General features: G+C 41.9%; 1 protein-coding gene across 1 annotated transcript in view; it reads left to right on the top strand.

The window, feature by feature from the left end:
* AOX1 (aldehyde oxidase 1) overlaps window positions 1-23490 on the top strand; it is a 69231-nt gene that overhangs the window by 27560 nt on the left and 18181 nt on the right. Inside the window, exons 16-23 of the mRNA NM_001308454.1 lie at window positions 1626-1718; window positions 6590-6759; window positions 7090-7213; window positions 10846-10968; window positions 14435-14531; window positions 19257-19381; window positions 20403-20536; window positions 21733-21820. Coding sequence (NP_001295383.1) covers window positions 1626-1718; window positions 6590-6759; window positions 7090-7213; window positions 10846-10968; window positions 14435-14531; window positions 19257-19381; window positions 20403-20536; window positions 21733-21820 — 954 coding nt within the window. The remainder of the gene's footprint in view (window positions 1-1625; window positions 1719-6589; window positions 6760-7089; window positions 7214-10845; window positions 10969-14434; window positions 14532-19256; window positions 19382-20402; window positions 20537-21732; window positions 21821-23490) is intronic.

Raw genomic sequence — 23490 nt, 5'->3', positions numbered from 1 at the left:
GTTTTGTTTAACAACACGGGGTCTGTTTCTGACCTGTTGTTTTTCTAGATAATATTCAGAGGACTTGCTAATGATCTGAAGCATGTCTTCCTCGTGAGGCGTTCGTTACCTCATAATGAGGTTTACCTCCATGTGCTTGGCTTTCTTCTCTCCGTTAGGCTTCATTTCCCTCCCCCACAAGACAGTGACGCGGCTACTGCACAAGACTGTTACGGGATGCATTACTGTAGGAAAGGGGCCGAGTAGGGCCCCGAGTGCTTCAGAGGAACTGCTCAGCTACAGGCATGATAACAGTAGTAATAACCTGGGCATTCTGTTGTCTGATCTCCCTAATGACAAACAATCAGATCTGTAAGATTGTTGGATACGGAGGATACAACTGAAGAAAATTCTCTGAATGAATTTACTAGACCCAAAGGGAGCTTGAACCTTACTGACCTCTTTTAAGCCCTTGCTACAACCAGCTGACCAAGCTGGGTGTGGTAGAAGCCAAGAACATGCTTCACGTGGTATTGAAATCAATATGATCACTTTAAATGAGAGACACAAAATCCTCTCTTATATCATTGCTTTTGAGGGCGTCTTCTCATTGTACATGGGAACAATTGAGAACCAGAAGAGCTGTACCAAAATTTTGAGAACAGAATCTTGAAATCGTATATAAGTGACATGTTGTCACCAGCAATCCAAAGTGAAAAAATAAAGCCAATTATAGAGCAAACTAAGACAACTCCGTAGTGAATCAAGTGATACAATTGAAAACTTGCACCTTGTAGTCTTGTAGTTTGCATTCAGCATCCTGTCTTTAAAAACAGTAACTTTGTTGGGTTTTGTTTCTATTAAAATTATGTAAATTATAAAGAATAACCATCGGGTGTATTGTTTAAAGTGTCAAGACCCCAGTGACCCATTTCCCTGGGTCCTGAGGAGTGTTTTCCTAGAGATTGGGTGCTTGGCAGGGATGCGGCCTTTGCCTTCTTCCTCCCCAGCTGGCCGAGTGGCACAGAGCAGAGCTCAGGGCCCGTCAGCAATGTGCTTTGTCTCTGACTGCTTAATGATTTAAGTATTCTCTTCCTTTCCATTTTGTTTACTTAGCCTCTATCTTCCTGATGTTTCAGTTTGTACAATACAGTTATTTAGGAAAGCATGTGAGAGATCATAAGAAACATAGAGATAGTGAAAGTCATCTATTATGTTCATTTGGTTGTTCACAATGTGTGCAAGTGTGTGCGACCTTTCAGAGATATGTCCTTGACTCAGGGAGCTGCCTATACTTCCCAAGTGCTGACTAGGGTGAGTACTAATAAGTCCATGTCAGACTTCAGAGTAGAGATGCTTGGTGGGAATCATGTTAGCATCCCCTTCTCAGACCATTGTGGCACATTTTAAACCAGGTGACCTCAAACTATAGCCCGCGGGCCACAAGCAGCCTGCCTAGGACATTTATCCAGCCCACCAGGTGTTTTTGCCACCACTGCCTGTCCTCCTTAGCAGCCGACTCATCCTGGGGCCCACAGTCCAGCCCTCCAGTGGTCTGAGGGACAATGAACTGGCCCTCTGTTTAAAAAGTTTGAGGACCCCTGTTTTAAGCCATTTTACGTATGGACAATGCTGTTTTTTTCCAGGATCCAGTTCACTATCCTGGCCTTGCAGACAAGTATGAGAGTGCCTTAGAAGATCTTCATGCCAGACATCACTGGAGTAGAATCAAGTACCAGGTTAGTGGCATTTTTAAAAGAATTCAGAATCTGAGCTATAGAGTCTTCACCTGGGCATTCCCACTGTCTCTTGCTGATTCTTAAACTTAATAAGACTCAAGCTCCCTTTCATGAACTCACAGCTCCTTTAGTGTTAACTAAGATGTCAAAATCAATGAAGAATTATCACTAGGCACAAATCTAGCTGTGGCAATTTTAAAGATAAATGCTGATTTTGGTCTTAAAGGCCATATGCTTTGTGCTGTGGCTTCTTCATACCAGTGACATGCACAAGCATCCCAAGCCACCCCCAGACCCCACAGGCGCATTCTGCTCTTGGCACCGTGGAGGTCAGAGCACAGCCAAAACTGGGTTCTGAGGCAAGGCCGTGGCTGCTTTGATTTCGTTTTCAAAGGAGCAGAAGACACAGCCCCTGGAGGTTGATAAAAATGGAATAATGTTTTTTAAAAGAACTATCTGTTTGTTGTTTGAATGTGGAAAAAAAAACTCTATATTCTGCCTACGCCTATTCTCCAAGTGGTTTTTCTGTGTTACATTTTAGATTTGATTCAAACAAAAGTTTGAAGAGTTACTTGTAAACTCTGGTAATGAAAGCTGACTATTGGAGAGAACAATATTCCTCATAACTATAACAGCAAATGGAATTTTCTACCACAACATCATTAAAATATTACCCAAAGTCATTCTTTTGGTAAACCGGATAAGTTTGGTTGTTGTTCCTTGAAATTATCATCAAGAAAGTTGACCTTGAGGGTGTTATTAAGTCAACAACATGAAGTCTTTTAAAACCATCAGTTCATTGAATCCATTGTTGGATTTAGTTATAAAACCTTACAGTATGTTTGGGATTTGGGGATTTTAGGTTCAATATGTTTAAAAATTCAGATATGCCGAACTCCATTGGAAGGGATCATTTTGAAAACTAAAAACAGCTGCCCTTTTCCTGGTGTTCTATAAAATATGTCAGCTGAAATCTTCAGCTTGTATATACTGTAACATCACCTTGACAATGGTATAACCTTCAGAAAAAAAACGCAACCTAACAAATTAATAGACATTCAAATTAACAAAGAAAACATTCATGTAGTGGTTGATCTTGAACAGGAGTTTATTGCTGATTGCAAGACAAAGTTTTTGATGTAGTGTATCTTCCACACGTAGGACTTGATTTTTCACACACACATGCAAATATCCACGTTGCCAAATCAACGTTAACATTCGCCATGAACATTTTTCCCCTAAATCGGTTCATTTTCTTTGAAAGTATTTTGACACAGCTTCAAGAAATCACCAATTGAGGAGATGAGTGTAGCCACTTTCACCAGTAGATTTCAGCACCACTGACTGCAAAAAATAAAACTAATAATAATAAGCATTATAACCTTAGCTAAAATAATCAATTTCATATTTGACTATAGACAAAGATACATTTTGGAATTTTTCTTCAATCTTCTTGCAGGCATCACACGGCAAGGTTTTAAAAGATTTTTAAAATGTGATTAGTTATAGTAAAAAGGGTTATGTGAGCTCCAACTCTAGAGCCTTCCCAGATACCTATGAATGGGTTTCCTTAGCATCTGAGCTTATGAATTACCTGGAATTTTGTTTTCCAGGATGAAAAAAAAAAAAAAAAACCTTGTAGGTTTTTAAAAAGAAGTGAATTTTTGCCCAAGTGTGATTCAAATTGAGAGCCCAAACAGTATCATAGCTCAGCACTTATGGGGATACTTTACAGAGGAAGTCAGTCCCTAACACCTGCAGCACAGGGAAAATCATACCTGGTAGAACACTCACCATTATTTTTTTCCTTTTCATTACCATTTCAGCTTCTCAAAGGAAATGGGAAAGAGAACTGCAGGGAACATGTGGCCGTGAGGACAGGGCAGTGAGCTATGTTGATGGAACTCAGGTGTCAGGCTGCCTCAAATCTCTGCTTGTGCCTGAACCCCACTCAGTAAACATTTCTTTCATTTTCCCCATTCCCCTACATTTGTGGCCTAATATCTACCTTTACTTAATGGGTTCTGGGCCAGGTTCTAAATTATTCTTCTTGATAATCTTCTGCTATCAATCTTATAAAGTCAAGATGACTCAATAACCACCGGGAAGGGGAAAGGAAGAAAAACTTCACCAATACTCATTTTTTTCTGTGTACTGTACTCTAGCAACTACAAAATTGGAGCTGATATTAAAGTAAAACTAATATGGATATTAAAACAGTAGATGCACATAAAAATCAGTATTTATTTTACTATAAAATAGTAAGTTCTACATAAAATAGGATTGGGGCACCTTCACAGGTTTTATACCAAGTCAATTGTAGAAATCATTCTCCTGGGCAGCGCCTGTGGCTCAGTGAGTAGGGCACCAGCCCCCTATACCAAGGGTGGTGGGTTCAAACCCAGCCCCAGGCAAACTGCAACAAAAAAATAGCCGGGTGTCATGGCAGGCGCCTATAGTCCCAGCTACTCGGGAGGCTGAGGCAAGAGAATCGCCTAAGCCCAAGAGCTGGAGGTTTCTGTGAGCTGTGATGCCAGGGCATTCTACCAAGGGTGACAAAGTAAGACTCTATCTCTAAAAAAAAAAAAAAAAAAGGAAAAGAAAAGAAATCATTCTCCTTTCTGCATATAATTGTCAGTCAAAATTAAGTTGAAATTTTATTTTTTGTCAATCACATTACAAAAACAATGGGCTGTTTTTTTCATTTTCTAAATAATCAATGATGATCCTGAACTTGTTCTCAAGTTACACATGCCGTTCTGCCCTTCTCTCGTGATATTCCTGGCCTGCCACCTTCTCGGAGAACCTCTGGTCTTTCTCCACCCAGGGTTTTTTTTTTTTTTAACTCACGTATGTATTTTTAATTCAGATTAAATGAGGGTACCAACGATCAGGTTATGTGGTTCGTGTTTCTAAGGTAAAGTTCAAGTTGGAATTGAGGCAGTTGAGCCCCTCATCCTGGGCGTGTGCTCTATGCCCTCACTGTGTGTCCATCAGGTGAGACCCTCCAGCAGGTTGGCAGTGAGTGAGGACTCCACTTCCTGAGTTCTGTGAGCAGCAAGAGCACTGGAGAACTGCACATTTCACAGCCCCCTGAGCAAAACTCCCCAAGTTACAGCCAAATCTTTAGAAAGGAAGAGAAAGCAAAACATCTTCCTGTAAAGACAGTGTGCTCAGTGATTAAGGGAACTCCAGACAGCTCTCCTCGGATTGCACATCTAGCGTGAGAGCTTTGGAGCACTTCCATCAGACTGGGGCTTACTCGAGGGAAGTGGTAGGTGGATTCAAATATCTCATGGATTGTCAGTAGGTACTGAATAGACCTACTCTGGTAATCCAATACAAAAGTATTTAGCTTTTTATCCCTTCAGATGCCTTAGATGACAATGGTCAGCTTCTTTTTTCTACTAATAAAGAGTTTTACCCAAGATGTGTTCTGTCGGTGACACGTCTTACCTTCCCTCTCCTCTGCCATACGATGTGTAGCCTGGCACTGTGAGGCTCATCTCAAAGGAAGACCCCTCCCTGATCCAGGGCTCCAGGTGGTCCTGAGAACTGCAGTAGGAGGGAGCAGTTGGGGTAGAGGCGGGGAAGCTTCCATAGATTTTTCCCAGCTCTCACGCTGGCCAACCTGAATGTATGTCCCTTACTCCCTAGTCTTCTAGAGGAAACCTCTGGGAGTCTGGCCTCAACCCAGCACCAAATTCAGTGCTGATGCAGGACTCAAGGGTGGGATTGCCACAGGGCTTAGCTCAGAAACAGCCTTTGCCTCGGGCTCTGAGCTTGGCTTTAGTCATGTCTTTTATCTTACTATCCTTTCTTCCTCCAATTCTTATAATACCCATCCAACTAGGAAAACCAACTGCTCTCATATTCAAAGTATCAGGGAAGACTTCATGTTGGATGATCTCCACTTTGGTTAATGAAGCACATTTAAGGTACTTATGTCTCTACCGATCTCTACGAAAGAGTAACAGTAATGAATCACTACTCAAATTGCAGGTCTCTTGGCTTTATTCTCTACCAGGATTGTCTATTGCTTTTTTCCTTTTTTTTTTTTAGGATTATCTATTTCTTAGACTTCCTTACTCAAACTAGTGGTAAAAAGGCCATTCTGGTTGAAAGTCACACTCTCAATATTTTCTATAAACCCAGTCACAGTATCATCATGCTCTTCTGTAAAATATGTACCATGCTTCTATAAAACATAAAGTAATTTGGATTAAAAAATTTTAAGAAATCCATGAGCATTAGCAAGAGGACGTGCATTTATGTTGTTTAGGAAGAATGATTTAAAGTCACTTACACAAAGGGAATTTCCATGAGAGATTTTTGGAGTCTCTGTTCAAAAAAAGTGAAAGAAGACAAAGACAACATCATGACTCTACATAAGACTTTGCCTGTTGAATGACTGTAATAGGCTTATTGTCCTGGGGTTACTATTTGTAGTGACTGCTTTCATTCTCAAAAGTGTTCTGGAGCCTGGCACAGTGGCTCATATCTGTAATCACAGCACTTGGGAGGCTAAGGTGGGTGGATTGCCTGAGCTCACAGGTTCAAGACCAGCCTGAGCCAGAGCAAGACCCTCATCTCTAACCAGGCACTGTGGTGGGTGCCTTTAGTCCCAGCTACTTGGGAGGCTGAGGCAAGAGGATTACTTGAACCCAAGAGTTTGAAGTTGCTGTAAGCTAAGACACCATGGCGCTCTACTGAGGGTAATCAAGCAAGACTCTGTCTCCCAAAAAGAAAAAAAAGTGTTCTGGTTTGGGTGTAAATTATGTGGCTACCCTCTTTGGGGAGATGTTCATAACATGATTATTTCCACTTTCTCTATACAACTATAAAAAGTATACTTTGGTTTTTTGTTACAGAATGTAGATGGAAAACAGCTTCCTCAAGATCCAATTGGCCACCCCATCATGCACCTGTCTGGTATGAAGCATGCCACGGGAGAAGCCATTTACTGCGATGACATGCCTGCCATGGACCGGGAACTTTTCTTGACTTTTGTAACTAGTTCAAGAGCTCATGCTAAGATTGTGTAAGTGGTGAATTTACCTGATAGGCATAAGTGGTTGCTTCTCATCTAAGTCACATGAGTGACAAGCAATGGGATGAAGGAGGTAAATGAGTTGTTGGCAATATCCATTGCCGATCAGAGATGAAATGCGATGGAAATGTAGAATTAACTACACTTTTTCCATTCCTAAAATAACTTCCTTGTCCCAGAAATGTTCTCCTAATTGTAGTGAGAACTGCGGAAGCAGCTATTTATCATGTCTTACCTCTCTCGTATCTTACTCTCTAATTACCTGTGTTTTTCAATGGTCTGGCTGCTCTAAGGGGCTCTGCTGTGTGTGTTATCACCTAGGTCCATTGACCTATCAGAAGCTTTTAACCTGCCAGGCGTGGTGGACATCCTAACCGAGGAACATCTTGGCTGCATAAAATCTTGCTTTTTCTCTGAATCTGAGACATTTCTGGCAACAAATAAGGTACTGCATCTTTGCTTTCTGTTTGAAAAATAACTTCTTTAGTTAATTGTGATTTATATTTTATTTTTTTGAAACAGAATCTCACTATGTCGCCCTCAGTAGGGTACTATGACATCACAGTTCACAGCAACCTCAAACTCTTGGGCTTGAGCGATTCTCTTGCCTCAGCCTCCCAAGTAGTTAGGACTACAGGTCCCCACCACAATGCCTAACTATTTTTTTTATTTCAGTTGTCATTGTTGTTTAGCAGGCCGAGGCCAGGTTCAAACCTGCCAGCCCTGGTGCATGTGGCTGGCGCCGTAACCACTATACTACAGGTGCCAAGTTGTTTTATATTTTCTTAAAAGTTAGTTGTATAATAAAAGATTCCTGCATTCTTTGAATGCTTATTATAAAACTCTATGTTCTAATATTGAATAAATTAAAATATATTTATTGTCCATATAAATAAAGGAATTGACTAGTTATATAAAAGATACTTTAGGCCATGTATGGTGACTCAAGCCTGTAATCCTAGCACTTTGGGAGGCTAAAGCAAGAGGATCACTTAAGATCAAAGACAGGGTCTCTAAAAAAAAAAAAAAGAAATTAGCATGGGTGGTGCATACCTGTAGTCCTAGCTACTCAGGAGTCTGAGACAGAAGGGTTGCTTGAGCCCAGGAGTTTGAGGAGTTTGAGGTTATAGTGAGTTATCATGGGGCCATAAACTCCAGCCTGGGTGACAGAGCAAGAACTTATCTCTAATATATATAGAGATATACATATACACATATACATATACACACACTATATAGATACAGTAGAACCTCCATAGTTGGCCACCATCCTACATTGACCACCTCCTTAAGTGGACCTAATTTTCATAGACCAGACAGGCACCACATGTACATATCAGTACAGAGGCCTAGTTCTCTGTGTTGACCAGCTCCGTATATTGACCAGTTTATTACAGCCCCTTGGGTAGTCAACTTACAGATTCTCTGCTGTGTGTACACAAATGCACACACACATGCACACACTTCAGTGTTTTATATTTTCTGGTGGCAATGTAGTATGCTGCTAACACATAAGAAAGAATAAACAGAAAGAGATTTGTGATAGTTTTTCTTTGCAAATCCCTTCCCTGAGAATCTCTTGCTATTGCCACAGTCCAGTGTGTCCCAAGCTGAAGCCTGAGTTCAAGTGGTATATCCACCTTCAAGCCTTTTCTTATCCTTTAAGCCAGAAGTTTTCTTTCCCTCTCTGAACTTATTCTGGCTCATTCATTCATACTGCCATGTATTCGGGGCCTTTTTTAAGTGAGCATCTATTATGTCTGCTCACCATGGCTGTATAAGTAAGTGTGGCCCCTGCCCTCGTGCAGCTTAGAGCCTGGAGAAGAAAACAAAGTGAACTTTTCTGTACTTCTCTTCTTGTGCTAAGCTCTTTTATTCTGTGTCTTACATATTTCCCCACCTAGAGTAGTTCCTTGAGTGAGTGCCTGTGTCTGATTCCTCTGTGTATTCCACAGGCTATCTCCCATACACTAGGGCAAATGAGGAGAGGCACAGTGATACTGTTGTTGCCATTTTAATATTGAAAATGATTAAAATATTGGCTACTGTATCTCAAGTTACCAGAAAATGCAGAAAGCACAGCAGTCATCATGTTTTCTGCCAAACTTAGATATCTCAGTTCAGTATTTACCCAAAAGAGCTTCATTATCTCAAACAGTCCCAGCCTCTGGTTCTCCCTAGCAGATATAGTCAATAACAAAGAAAGCTTGATGATGGAAAGTTTGAACTCAGGGTTGAAACTCCCCCACGGCAGGGCTGTGCAGCACTGGCGGAGACAGTGAGAATTATGACCTTAGCATAAATGTTAACTAAATAAGTAAAATTGGTCCCAGCTGCGCAATATTACCTGCCTTCTGAGGTGCACTTTTGTAGATTATGAGCATCTCAGGGACCACGCCTCTGTGCCTGTCACAGGAGAAAACCAAGTGTCTGCAGAGAGCAAAGAACAGCTCCATAGACAGCACCAAACAGCACCAGCAGCAATCATGGCCTTTGCAGGTTTAATTCCTTTTAAACATTCACTTAAAATTCATCTTATGCCTTAAAATTTTCTTTCATTGTAAGAATACACAAAAATAAAGACTAATAGTACAACGAACCCCACGGATCTATCACCCAGCTGCAAAAACTGTCAACATGTTGCCATTCTGATTTCATTTCTCTTCTCACTGCCCTGCCACATTGGTTGTGGCTTTTGTTGTTCTAGGCTTAATGTTTTTAATAGCAATTTTTTTTTCTGATGATAAAACTATTACATGCCCATTGTGGAAAAGACCTAATAACTTAAAGTAGATTTTTTTTTTTTGGAGATAGGACCTCAAGCTGTCACCCTGGGTAGAGAGTGCCATGATATCACAGCTCACAGCAACCTCAAACTCCTAAGCTTAAGCAATTCTCTTGCCTCAGCCTCCCAAGTAGCTGGGACTACAGGCGCCCGCCACAACACCTGGCTATTTTTTGGTTGTAGTTTTCATTGTTGTTTGGCAGGTCCAGGCTGGATTCGAACCCACCAGCTCTGGTGTATGTGGCTGGTGCCTTAGCCACTTGAGCTACAGGCACCGAGCCTTAAAGTAGATTTTTTTAATGTGTGATTAAATTTGAACTGTGAATGGCGGTGTTAGGTGGGAGAGAGAAGTCAACAGTGAACTGTTTTACCTTTCTGAGACTGGAGTCTCCTCTCCCCACACTAAATGTTCTTCCCTGATCCCCACGTGAACTCCGTAGACCAGCTACCCCACCAGCAGGTGAACGATGTGGGCTGCCAGCCCCAGAAAAGGGGATGCTCTGTGCTTGGTTGTGTCTTGGCTAAATGAGTTTCATGTCTCTTCATGAAGAGCCAGTGTGTGGGCAGAGACTTGTGTTGTGTGATCACACAGGGGTTCCCCTTCCCAGGTCACCCCCTTTCTGCAGTTGAGAACAGCTGTCACTTCCTAATCCTACCTATTGATACAGACAGAAGCTGCCTCTTGACAATTTATGACCAACTACACGGTAGAGGGTGGGGGAAGAGGAGAGCAGAGAGAGAGAGAAGGAGGGAGGAAGGTGGGAGAAGGGAAGAACAGAGAGAGGGAAGGAGGGAGGGGAGTCGGGGGCTCAGTGTGTGACACCGTTTGGGGGCAATACACAATTATAAGAGGGACAATACCTAACAAATGTAATCAGTGTAACCTGGTGTTTTGTACCCTCAATGAATCCCCAACAATTAAAAAAAAAAATCTGCCTCTCTCAGAACATCCCTGACTGTGGTGTGGTGAGGCAGCCACAGGCCATGGAACAGTTTTCCTAGGCCAGCAGGCCCTCCAGAAGTCCCATTGGCTTGGCCTGTAGCCTGAGTCCACTGTCCTCAAGACAATTTCCCTCCTGCCTCCCAGCAACTTTCACTGCCAATGATATAGCACAAGGCTCTCAATGTCCCCTAGTGCCTGGCACCAGCAGACCCAGTGTGATTATAGGCATGGACAGATGTGAAGGGGCCACATCTGTGTGTATCTAGCCCTGTGCTGGCAGGGAGGAGGAAAATGAGCAAAAGAGAGGACGTGGTGCCTTCCTTGACAACAAAGATTTTTTTGTGTGTAGGTGTCTTGTGTGGGTCGGCTTATCTGTGCTGTGATCGCAGAGTCTGAGGTTCAGGCCAAACGCGCTGCCAAGCAAGTGAAGATTGTCTACCAAGACTTGGAGCCACTGATCCTCACAATTGAGGTAATGAGCTCGATGGTGGGGGCAGTTCTGGGGCCAGAGGACCAGACATCAGCAGCATTATCACTTAAAGTACTTTCAGCTACTGTAATAGGAAAACATGACTCAAAGTGGCTTCCAAAACACAGGTACTTTATTGTCCCCAAATGACATCATTGTATGCAGTTCCCCAAGGACCTGGTTTCCCTCTGGCACCCACAGTGTAGACTTTGTCCCCACAGGCAAGAGGACAGCCTGGGCAGCCTGGGCTCCCTTGTTCATGTCCAATGGGCACAAGGACACCTGCCTTCCATCACAGCAGCATTTCAAGCACAGGTCCTGGGACCCAGCCTAGATTAAGCCACTTAGGTCATGTGTCCAACTTTGAGTTAATGACTGGCAAGAGAAATGGAGGGGCTGTTGGTCACTGCTGAGTGTATTTCTCTGATGCTCATGGGCCATATAGGGGAGTCGAGGAGCCCTAAATGGGAATCTGAGCACTGTGTGGAAGGAGAAAGGGAGGGGAATGCTAGGTGGGCAGCCAGCAGTGGCCAAGGCAGTGGATCCACCCTGTGCCTCTGTGGTCAACTTCACCCGGGTTCTCACAGGTGCAAAGCAAGGACCAACAAGCTGTTCTATGAAGTAGAAACCAGAGAAATTATTTTTAGATTTTTTTTAATGCATAACTTAAGTGAGTCTGTGAGATAGATCATGTAATGCCTACAGGTATTTTGGCAACTTAAATTGGAGAACTGCATTTTCTATCTTGATTTTTAGAAAGGAGCTAGGATTGTGTAAAGGCTACAAGGCATCTCTGTGAAATGATAGGGTGTTCTGCATACCTTCCACTGGTTCTTACAATTCTCTGAGTAATGAAAGATTATACAAGTTGGGGAAACAGCAGGACTAGGCTCCCTGCAGACAGACTCCCTCACTCTGAGAGAGCAGAATTAGCTTCAGCACTGAGTGAAGACTGGTTCTTCAGGTGATAAGCCTGGCCTGGGGCAGAAAACAAGAGGAGATGACTTGGGCAAGATTAGCATCTCCAGGAGAACTTGGCCTTGAAGGTGTTTCCTGACACGCTGCTCTATGTCTGGGAATAGGGAGTTTGTTTCTGAAAACGTTCATTAGTGTTTTAAAATTAAAATAAATTAAAAAAAATTAAATTAAAATAAATTCATGTCAAGAAAACAAAAATATAGCAGCTTAGTTGTGGTCCAAGTGTGATTATTCCTCCCAAGTTTTCCTGCCAGGTCCCAGTTCAGACATTCTGTTCCCGTCTGGGCCCTTTTCATTTACACGTTGCCTGCCGCTCTTGCTCACTTTATATGGTCCTTCTCCAAAATGTTGCTGTAGGGTTAGAATTGCTTCTTAGTAAGAATTTATTTATATAATGTTTCATCAAAATTTGGCTTGTAATACTTTGCCCAATATCAAGGACTAAATTTCCGCCTTTTCCTCCTCTAACCTTCCAGCCAAATGAAAGTCCCACTGACTAAGTTGACGCCACCCTCCTTGCCCTCCTGAGCTCCAACCAGCTGATCCTTAATGGACTGCCAGGGAATGCCAGCATCAAATACCAAACTTTGGCATGGTGGGAAAGAGTTACCACATGTTTGATTGGAGATCTAAGCACCCCAAGGTCCATGAACTGGATGAGATGGATTTAGTCCAAGTTTATAGCAGGAGAATCTGCCTGTCTCCCGACACAGTGCAGTTCTTTTATCACTGTCCCGACCTAGAAATATTCAGGAAATTGGCTCAAAGTTACTCAGAGAGCAAGCAGCAAGTGAAGTTGAAAACGATCAAACTTTTAAAAGTAGGATTTACAAGATGGGGCTTCTTTTTTCCAAACTAGAGTATCTGAGTTTTAGACTAATAAGAAAAGATTATTAATTTATTCTAGTAAGAAGTGTGTTACCAATCAAAATAGAATTAGAACACATATACCTCTGTCACTGCCACCAAGGTTTAACCTAGTGGGCTTATACTTTTCAGATTTTTTTAGTAGTTTCAGTGTAAAAATTCTACCAAATTTCTTTTTTTTAATCTTTTTTTTTTAAATTAATATGAGGGTACTAATTTTTAGGTTACATTGTTCTCACTTCCAAGGTAAAGTTCAAGTTGTAGTTGAGCCCTTCATCCAGGGTGTGTGCTCAACACCCTCACATTGTGCACATTAGTTGAGATTCTGCCAATTGCCCTCCCTCCTTCCACCAATCGCTCTCCCCCTTTACCCTCCTCCTTTCCTTTCCGCCCCCCCTTGCTAGACTGTATGTGTGTCTTATCATTCCTGTGGGCTTGTAATTGATTATATATTGGCATCACATTTCTTGAATCTACCTTGAGAAGGCTGATGACCGTGGTGAAAAAATGGGTTCCCCAACAGAATCTCTCCTTAATCATGGTCAACATCAACAGCATGCCCAGGGCTAGACCGTCCCCTGAGCTCACTGTGTGGCTGCCGGTTTCATGTATTAACTCACTGAATACTCACAGCAGTCTTGTTATCCCCATTCTGATGGGAAACAACAAGATAGGGCCACCCAAGGTCACACAGCTAGTCAGTAACAGAAGCAGTCAACAAACACTCTATCAAAGAACCTGGGTCTCAGGCAGTAAGAACCAGCCAACCCAGTTTTCCAACAGAGGAAGCAGGGAGCGGCAGGATCACAGTAGTGCATCCCTCTAAGCATGTTTGATAGGTCTAGATGCCTACTGGTGGCCAGTGGGAACCAGAGTTTGGAGAATCTCCAATTGTCAGCAGTCTAGAATTTCATCAGTGAACAATGAGCCATTTAGATAACGCTGGTAAGAGCTGGCATGTCACATCTGACAGAGGACACATGGATTATAGCAAGATAAATTCCATGGGATAGGAAAGAAAAGCAACCTGCATTAGAGTAGCCACATGCCTGTAGCCACTGTCTAAGTACTCATCCTCCCCAAAGGAGGGGTGTGGGGCCAGCAGCAGAGCCACAGTGGGCCCGATCCCTGAGTGTTTACTTTGCACCATGGAAGGTCTTCACATGTCTCGTTTCATCTTCCCCACAACCCTAGTGCAGCTATGTGCACAGCTGTTACTTCTATTTCACAGATGAGGCTATGAGAGGTAAAGTAACAGTCCCACAAACAGCAGCAAATGGAGAAAATGAACACAATGCTGAGCCCCTGTGCTATGCGGCCTTAGGTGCATAAAATGGGTTGCCAAGTGAAGAGAATAATCTGTCTGGAAAATATTAGCACCATTCTGGGGTCACCTCAGTGCCAGGTCTTTCCTGAGCATACTCATTTTCTCAGGACTCCCTGAGCACATTTCCCTTCGCTCCTTGGGGAGTCTTTCTAAGCTGGATTCTTAGCTCAGCTCACAGGGTCGTGGTGGACGTTCATGGGATTCCAGAGCTGGGGCGGATGAATTGCCTTGGGGTCTGGCTGGCTGCCTCCCGAGGGCTGGACCTTGGCCCAGGCTTCCTCTCTTTTCTCTTCCTAGGAAGCTATACAGCACAACTCTTTCTTCGAGCCAGAAAGGAAACTGGAATATGGAAATGTTGATGAAGCATTTAAAGTGGTTGATCAAATTCTCGAAGGTAAAAAGATGGTGGGAGGGAAGCAACCCTGGAAGCCTCCTCAGCATGTCCAAGTCAACAGCCCTTGGCCTTCTGCCTTCTCTGAAATAGACGCCTCATTCACAAATGCGTTTCCCCCTCTCTCTGGTGGGGGTGAAGAAGCAGCGGAGAGGCAGCGTGGGCAACAAGACCTTGCCCTTGCCAGCCTACTGACCATTCGTCTCCTCTCCTGTTCTCAACCACCCTGCAGGAGGGTTTTATTATCCTAGTCTTACAGGTTGGGAAGCTGAGGCTCAGAGTGATGATGGAGTGTGACCAAGGTCACACAACAGCTACCAAGTGACAGAGTTGGTTGTTGAATTGATACCTTTTTAGGATTTCCAAATCCTATGACTTTTTCTCTTTCCTCCTTTTGGTCTCTGGGTCTGTCTCCCTCCCTGCTATTCCTTCTCTGCGTTCCTCTTCCCTTCTTTGCCTCCTCCATTCTCCTTCCCTCTTCTCTCAGATATCTTTCCTTTATGTATATAATTAAAACTAAATGTCCCTCTCAGAAAATACTTAATTATAATTTTCTAGTAAAATTTGATAACTTTTAACTTTGAACTAATTTTGAACTTACATGAAATTTGCAGAAACATTAAAGAAACTCCCAGTCATCCTTCATATTTCCCCATCTGATGGGGAAAAGCATAAGATTTTGCTTTGCCATTCTGTTTGTGTTGGAAGAGTGCATACATTTATATGTGTGCTTTGAGTGTGTGTGTGTGTGTTGGGGGTGAGAGAGATCCACATATTTTTTCTAAACTATTTAAGAGTTCAGTTGCAAAAATAATGTCTCTTTACTCCTAAAATAATCGGTGATTGTTTCTGAAGAACAAGGACATGATCCTACATAAACACAGTTATTAAAATCAGAACGTTTACAGCAACACAATACTATTACTTAATCTACAGATCTTATTTAAATGTTTCCAGTTGTCTCAATAATACACTTTATAGCCAAGGAAAAAAAATTGTCACAGGGCTTTAGTAAACCATGCTTTTTTTAACTACGCTCTGCTGCTGTCCATGCTGTGAAAACCGTCCTCAACGCCTGCCTCCCAAGGTCTCTGCTGGGTCTGCCACATCTCAGAGCAAAGACTGTTGGTATTGTCTCTCTTTAAGTGAATTTCTAGGATTGTGGTCCTTAGCGCCTATTAGAAATTCCTATCTCCTTACTTTCTCTCTCCAACCTTGATCCCAAGCTCAGGAAGAGTTGTAATACACAAATACCAGCCTGGGTACAGAGCCAGAGCTGGGTAGCATGGAATCACTCAGCTCAGATACTCGAATTCAAAACCCGCTGCGTCTCTTGGCTCCATAGGTGTGTTAAACCTGAAACTGCCGAGGGGCTGACTGAATCTCATGCCACCTGGAAGCTGTAGGAAAGACACCTTATTCTATTTTTCCTTGCATCTTATTTCATTATTTAATTCAATTGGGTGATCTTTTCAGTCTGTCTCTTAAAATTTTTAACTTTTTAACTTGTTGTTAACCCATACCCTGTTGATAAATATAAAAATGATACAGAAATCCTTAAAAGCTTTTAGTTTTCATCTTCTGGACTCAACTGGTTTGAGTCTATTTTTTTCTTTCAATTGTCATTTGGACTAAGAATTTTTGACTACTTATTTCAATGAAAGGTCACAGGAAGTAATACCCATAGCATTATCATAATGACACTTTATCTGCCCCTTTTAAGAAAACAGGTGTTGGCTCGGCACCTGTGGCTCAAGCGGCTAAGGCACCAGCCACATACACCTAAGGTGGCGGGTTCAAATCCAGCCCAGACCCGCCAAACAACAATGATGGCTGCAACCAAGAAATAGCTGGGCATTGTGGTGGGTATCTGTGGTCCCAGCTACTTGGGAGGCTGGGGCAGGAGACTCGCTTGAGCCCAGGAGTTGGAGGTTGCTATGAGCTGTGAAGCCACAGCACTCTACCCAGGGGGACAGCTTGAGGCTCTGTCTCAAAAAAAAAAAAAAAAACAACAAAACAGGTGTTTAAAGAAAAAAAATTGAAGATCAAATATGTGAAGCTTTACATCAAGTCTTAAATGTGTTCTCAGAGGGAATGATGTAGTTGTTGTTTTTTTACCCGCTGTGAAGATCTGTTTCAGCCCTACCTAATCCTGGTGTCATAGCAGGGCAGGGCGTTAAAGATCCCCATTTATAAATAAGCCAGCTGCGGCCAGAAAGGCTAAGTGAGTGACCAGAATCGCGTCTCAGTTTCCCAACTCCGAAATTGGTATTCTTTCCTCTACATTATCCTGCTTCTCATTTATCTCTTTGAAATTCTGTTAGCTGGGATGGGCTTTACCCTGCAGAGCACCGATGACAATCTCTTTAGTAGGATTTGTCAGATACCTCGGAAGCCCTGAAACTGAGATTATTTCACCCACAACCTGTCCCGTTGGGCATGGTACAGATAGACACTGTCATATCTTAGTAGCTTTGGGGCTTTCAGGGCCTCTTATTAAAATGTAAATATGCCTGAAGGAATCACTCCTAAACTCACAGTGGGATAGCATTTTATCTCAAGGATTAGTTGATCAAATTGGTTTCCAGCATAGAGAGTGAGAGCAACACTTGGGGTGAAGAGCGGCCACGGAGGGGGTGGAGGGGAGGCTGAAGGAGTGGGCAGTACAACATACAGGGCTCTGGACCTTTGTCCACTTTGCAGGTATAAATACAAACAACTCTAGTATTTTTTCAGCTCTGTGTACTTTAAATACAGTGAACACTTAACAGAATAAATTCCGATTGGATAGGCAGAATTGGTAATACAGAAGCCATGAATTTGAGCCTAGTGACAATAATGTGAATTTTCACATTTTGATAAAAGCTTAAATTGAAGTTAAGATCTGAGCTGTTGAAATTTAATGTGTGTGTATAGTTTATAAGTGACGCAGAGTTGGTTCGTTCTTCTGTGGTCTTTCTTTACTCAGATTTTGGATAAGAGAGAAAATCTAAACTCCATCCCAAATATTTCCTTGGAAATCTCCTTCAAACAATTTGCAAATCACTATTATTGGGTGTAGTTTTAAGTTATGAAAGTTCTGCCTTCCACCTAACACATTTGACAATAATCATATTCTGTTTGTTCCCTCTTCTTTCCATCCTACCCACCCCTGCCTTCCCGTGGGTTGCTTGAACATTTTCGGAATTTCATTTTGATTTATTGAGAGTGTTTTTTTGTGTATCTCCTAGAATAGATTTTTCTATTGGTGCTCAAGATGGCACATTATATATAATAACATTGTTAAAAAAAATCCCATCGGTATCAACATTTTATCAGTTCAAGTAAAGTCTAGAAACCTTACCTCCCTTTTTGTCCCTTCATTCTCCCTTATGTAGAACATCATTGATAATCGTCCTACATGGTTTTTTCTACATATATAAGAACCTCATGAAGCAATGTTGTAATTTTCCTTCAAACACAATTTAGAAAACTCAAAAGAAGGAAAGTCTTTACCTCTATTTTTATTCATTCTGTTGTTCTTCCTTATGTTTCAAGATTTCTTTTTTTTTTTTTCAATCATTTTCTGTTTCAATAACTTCCCTTAGCCATTATTTTAGAGTAGGTCTGTTGAAAACAAACTCTATTAGTTTTCCTTCATTTGCGAATGTCTTGATGTCTTTTTCGTTCTTGGAGGATATTTTCACTGGATGTAGAATTCTGAGTTGACAGGTCTTTTAGCACTAAAATATTTCCAACTGCTTTCTCTGGCCTCCATGTTCTCTGATGGAGCAGTCTGCTGCCCTGTGGATGAAGTCGTGTTTCTTTCTTGCTGCCTTCACAATAGTGTCCTTATCTTCTCTCAAGTTTGACTGTGATGTCTCTTGGCAGGTATTTCTTTGGATTTTTCCTATTGGATCACACAGCTTCTTGAATCTGTAGGTTCGTGGTTTTTGCCGAGTTTGGGGAACTTTATCCATTATTTTTTCAAATCCTTGACTTCCAATGACACAGATGTTAGATCTTTTATTATAGGCACACAGGTTCCTGAGGCTTTTCTCTCCAGTCTATTTTGTGTGTGTGTGGTGTTAATCTGGAGTAGAGTGGTTATTGTCTAAAAACGTTTTGTCTTCCTAGGCCTCTCCTTTTCCGGTCTTTTGGTTAGAGAGAGTAAATTTTTTTTTTTTTTTTTGCCTTTGCCTGTCAGTGTTTTTAGATTGCTGGCTTTTCCAGAACTAAGTCTGGGATCTGTGAGGCAAATGATGAAACAACAACAACAACAAAAAACCCTGAACTCACTGTGCATCTTCCCTTGGGTCCTGAAGTCTTTAGCTGGGCTGCCTTCTTCTCTTTCCCTTTCATAGTCTTCTTCTGCCTATTTTATGTATAATATTCAGGACAGTTAGCTGTATATAATGGGAAGAACAGGGAGAAGTACATCTACGTCATCTTGTCCTAGAATTGAAGTCTCCTTGGCATAGTATTTTGACTCTAGAAAATGGCACACATTTCCCCAGGGCTCTGTGGCCTAGCATATTGGCTACCACAACCAATTCCCCTACAGAACCCTACTTCAAGTCTACAATTATACTAAAAGCAAAACACTGCTGTTTGTTACCCTTCACTATGCCACATGCTGGCCCAGCAGAGGCATTCTCAGTGGAACTTCTGCCCAGTAAGACAACAGCTGAGGACACTACCTGTACTTTCAGGTTGCTTCCTCAACCTTCATGTATCTTCCTTTAACAGGTGAAATGCACGTGGGAGGTCAAGAACATTTTTATATGGAAACCCAAAGCATGCTTGCTGTTCCCAAAGGAGAGGACCGAGAAATGGATGTCTATGTGTCCACACAGTTTCCCAAATACATACAGGTAACATGAGGGCACTGTGGAGGAGACATAGCTAAATGGTTTCTGCCAGCAGAATTATATCAAGAGTTGGCCAGGCACAGTGGGTCATTCCTGTAATCCTCACACTCTAGGAAGCCACAACAGGAGGATCCCTTGAGCTCAGGAGTTCAAGACCAGCCTAAGCAACAATAAGACTCTATCTCTACATCAAGTAGAAAAATTGGCTGAGCATGGTGGTGTATGCCTGTAGCTACCTGGGAGGCTAAGGCAGGAGGATTGCTTGAGCCTAGTAGTTTGAGGTTTCAGTGATCTAAGATGATGCCACTGTACTCTAGCCTGGACAGCAGAGTGAGACTCTGTCTCCAGAAAACAAACAAACAAAAAAAGAGCAATTAGAGATAAAAATGTACTAATAGACATATTGATTTGGGTATTAATTCAAAGCTTTTAAAAGAGTATTATTAAAGTAGGGGCCTTTTGTTTGCATGACTCCCTATGTGATGTTGGACCCCTCCCTTAATCTCTTTCACATTCCCTGTCTATAAAAATTGGTTATTGAGACTAAGTGACCTCTAACATTTTGATGGGAGGAAAGAGTAAGATCTGCATCCATGGAAGACCAAGTGATCACCTTTAGCAGTAATCAAAATGGGAGGTGAAACGTGCTCTTTCTCTGGGGAGACAGTAGGATGCAGGAAGAGACCCAAGCTGGGAGAGATGTTGAAGCCCGTGAAATCTCACTGCCCTAGGAAACATGTCCCTAGTGTGAAAAAAGGATACTTTGGGTGTGGTTCATGGGGAAAATATAAAATCTAGTAGGTATTGAAGGATCCACTGGTAACAAAGAGATAATTAATAATAGTTTTGGCAACATCCTTCTAGCCAAATGTTACTGAGAGCAGTTGGGGATGCATGCCAAGGTTGAACATTGTCCCATTGTCCCATTATTTAGCATAACCATCCAGTTTCTTGTTGTTCAGGTCATAGGTGTGACAATGGTAGTCACAACTGTCAAATTAATCAGAATTGTTGTTACTCACAGGACATGGTTGCCTCAGCCTTGAAGCTCCCAGCCAACAAGGTCATGTGTCATGTGAGACGTATTGGGGGGGCATTTGGAGGGAAGATACTCAAAACTGGCATCATGGCAGCTGTCACCGCATTTGCTGCAAACAAGTACGTGGAAAAAACCTGCTAAATATGCTAAAAATAAAATGAAGTCACAATGAAGGTTCTTAATATCAGGATTAATGAGAAAGAGTCTGGGCCAAGATTATTTAAAATCACATGTAATATACAAACACAAATAAGCTGTCAGCTTATGACAACTTCCTTGCCTTATATTGTCAAGCTTTGTCCCATAAGAATCAAAATAAGAATCAATTACTTTAGATATGACTCCCTTCACTAAGAAGAAAGAAAAAAACATATAATAGAACCTCAACAAGTTGACTAAGCCAAGGGACTGGTCAACATGAGAAGGTAGTCAACATAGGGAACTAGGCCTACTGCATTGATACATACATGTGGTAGAGAAGTGATCAACTGTGGAGGCTCTACTGTATGTATAAAGGAATCAATTACTGAAAAGAATAAAATCCACAGAAAAAAATATTACCTGGTGGGCAGTGCCTGTGGCTCAAAGGAGTAGGGTGCTGGCCCCATATGCCAGAGGTGGCAGGTTCAAAACCCAGCTCCGGCCAAAAACTGCCAAAAAAAAAAAAAAAAAAAAAATATATATATATATATATATATATATATAAATAACCTGGAATACCTGGAAAGTAGAGAGAAATAGGTCCTGAATAGGCAGGGGTTATATGTCCTTAGCACCTGTTGGCCTGCTATATGTATATGTCTTTATTTAAATAGAGACTTTGCCTTTGTTATGCTTACATTAGTTTATATTACTATACTCTTTGGAGTATCTCGAAACATCATCATAGGAAGTGGTCTATGGAATAGGCACAACTAGAAGGCCTAATTTCTTTGCTGAGTAATAAAGTCAGTTCCGGCAGAAAGACCTTGATTCCAGATCTGTCCCATCAAGGAGCACCTCCATTTGTGTCAGTCTAAATGTGGCCTTGGGAATGTTTGCCAATAATAGAGGTTGTTATCACAGTGGGGACACCCCTAAAGCAATATCCTGGAGTCTCCAGGCTCCAGCAAATGCCAGGCATTCGGCCCTGATGCAAAGGGAGGGGAGGCCACTATGTGTGCCTGAGATCAGCAGGTGTGCAGAGTAGTTCCATGTTCTATGAGGCAGGTGGCACCACTCAGCTGCACTCAGGCTCCTACCAGGAGTTATATAAAGCTCAGATAACACCTACTTGGTAAAAGAGTTTACCTTTCTTGCTATGTTTCTATTTTAGACATGGTTGTGCAGTCCGCTGCATTCTGGAACGAGGAGAAGACATGTTAATAACTGGAGGCCGCCACCCTTACCTTGGAAAGTACAAAGTGAGCAGAAGATATGGGGGGAGCATTTGTGTTGTAGACACAGTGTTCCATCAGTGTAGATGGCCATGTTGGGTGCTCTCTAATGGGAAATAACTGTGAGCAAATTAACAAGTAATCTAACTTTCTACTCCTTGTGATGACTGTTCAATCGCTGGCTGATTCAATGAAGCTTTTCTGCTTTGCTCAAAGACGTCAGTTTAAGAAAAAATACTAGCTGGTATTGGTTGTTACAGAGTACATAATTGAAAAACATGAGTATACATGTCTATGGAAGTAGATCTGAGAACCGTAATTACTCCCACGTGGAAAGCAGGTAAAACAGAATAATTTCCCATAACCATAGTGTCAGGCAAAATTGCAATTATTTGCAAATGTGTTGTTAGTTTTTCAAAATGTCAAGGATATTTTTATAAAATTGGGTCCCAAAAATTTCTAGAAAAATTTTCATAGTAGAAAGTAACTATTGGGTCAGGCTCAGTGGCTCATGCCTATAACCCCTAGCACTCTGGGAGACCAAGATGGGTGGATTGCCTGAGCTCAGAAGGCTGAGACCAGCCTAAGCAAGAGCAAGACCCCATCTCTACTAAAAGTAAAAACAACTGGCTTATTTCCCCCCAAATAAGACACTGTCTTATATTTATTTTTTCTCAAGAGACACACTAGGGCTTATCTTCAGGGGATGTCTTATTTTTGTTAAGTATAATACAACAATCTACATTTATTCAAATACAGTTACGTCATCTTCTTCTGGAACCTGACAGGGTTTGTTTGTGGGGCTGGCGCTAGTGATGCATGAACTCCTTTCCCCTAGCCATTTGCACGTGCACAATAGGATGCCTGCAACTACAGTTACTACACATGCACCCACACAAGTGCAAATGGCTCAGAGAAAGGAGCTGTGGCAGATAAAAGGTATTCCAGTCTTCCTTACTACTCTGCGCTGAAATCTGCATGGTGTGCTGCATAGCCACGCCCATCACTAGGTCTAATTATCGGGGTAGGGCTTATATTTAACAAATGCATAGAAATCCTGCCAGGGCTTATTTTGGGGGTAGGTCTTATTTTCAGGGAAACATGGTAGTTGGGTATCTCAGCAAGTGCCTGTAGTCCCAGCTACTTGGGAGGCTGAGGCAGGAGAATCACTTGAACCCAAGAGTTTGAGGTTGCTGTGAGCTAGAAGATGAAGGTGTAGGGATAGGATGTGTGTTGTAGACACCATGTTCCATCATTGTGACACTCCACAGTGTTCCTTAGAGTGCCACAGCACTCTACCCAGGGAGACCAAGTGGGACTCCATTTCAAAAAAAAAAGAAAGTAGTTATTATTTTGCCTTATAAGAAATAACTTTACTTGTCACAGTAGGGTAACTGCTCTAAAAAAACAACTAAAAACTCTCAAGGACTTCAACCATTATTATGTCATTTCTTGTTCAAGTAATAGACCAGTGTAATCAATAAAAGGGAAAAGACTCTGCTCCACAGAATCATTCAGAAAATACTGTGTCTGTTTCAAATCACATTCACGCTAAGCTATGCTTTAGTTCAAAAAGATTTCTTAGGGTGAACTTTGTCCAGAGGGAGATCATTTTCTTTTTTTTGAAAAATAAGACTTGCATATATGAAGTCATTAAAAATGCTAAGAACATGACACTTGCAGGTTGAAGGGGAAGC

This window comes from Otolemur garnettii, unplaced genomic scaffold (genome assembly GCF_000181295.1).
Source record: "Otolemur garnettii isolate 467f Iridium unplaced genomic scaffold, OtoGar3 scaffold00013, whole genome shotgun sequence".
NCBI lineage: Eukaryota > Metazoa > Chordata > Mammalia > Primates > Galagidae > Otolemur > Otolemur garnettii.
The sequence above is the reverse complement of the archived record's forward strand: the minus strand, read 5'-3'. Positions and strand labels throughout refer to the sequence as shown.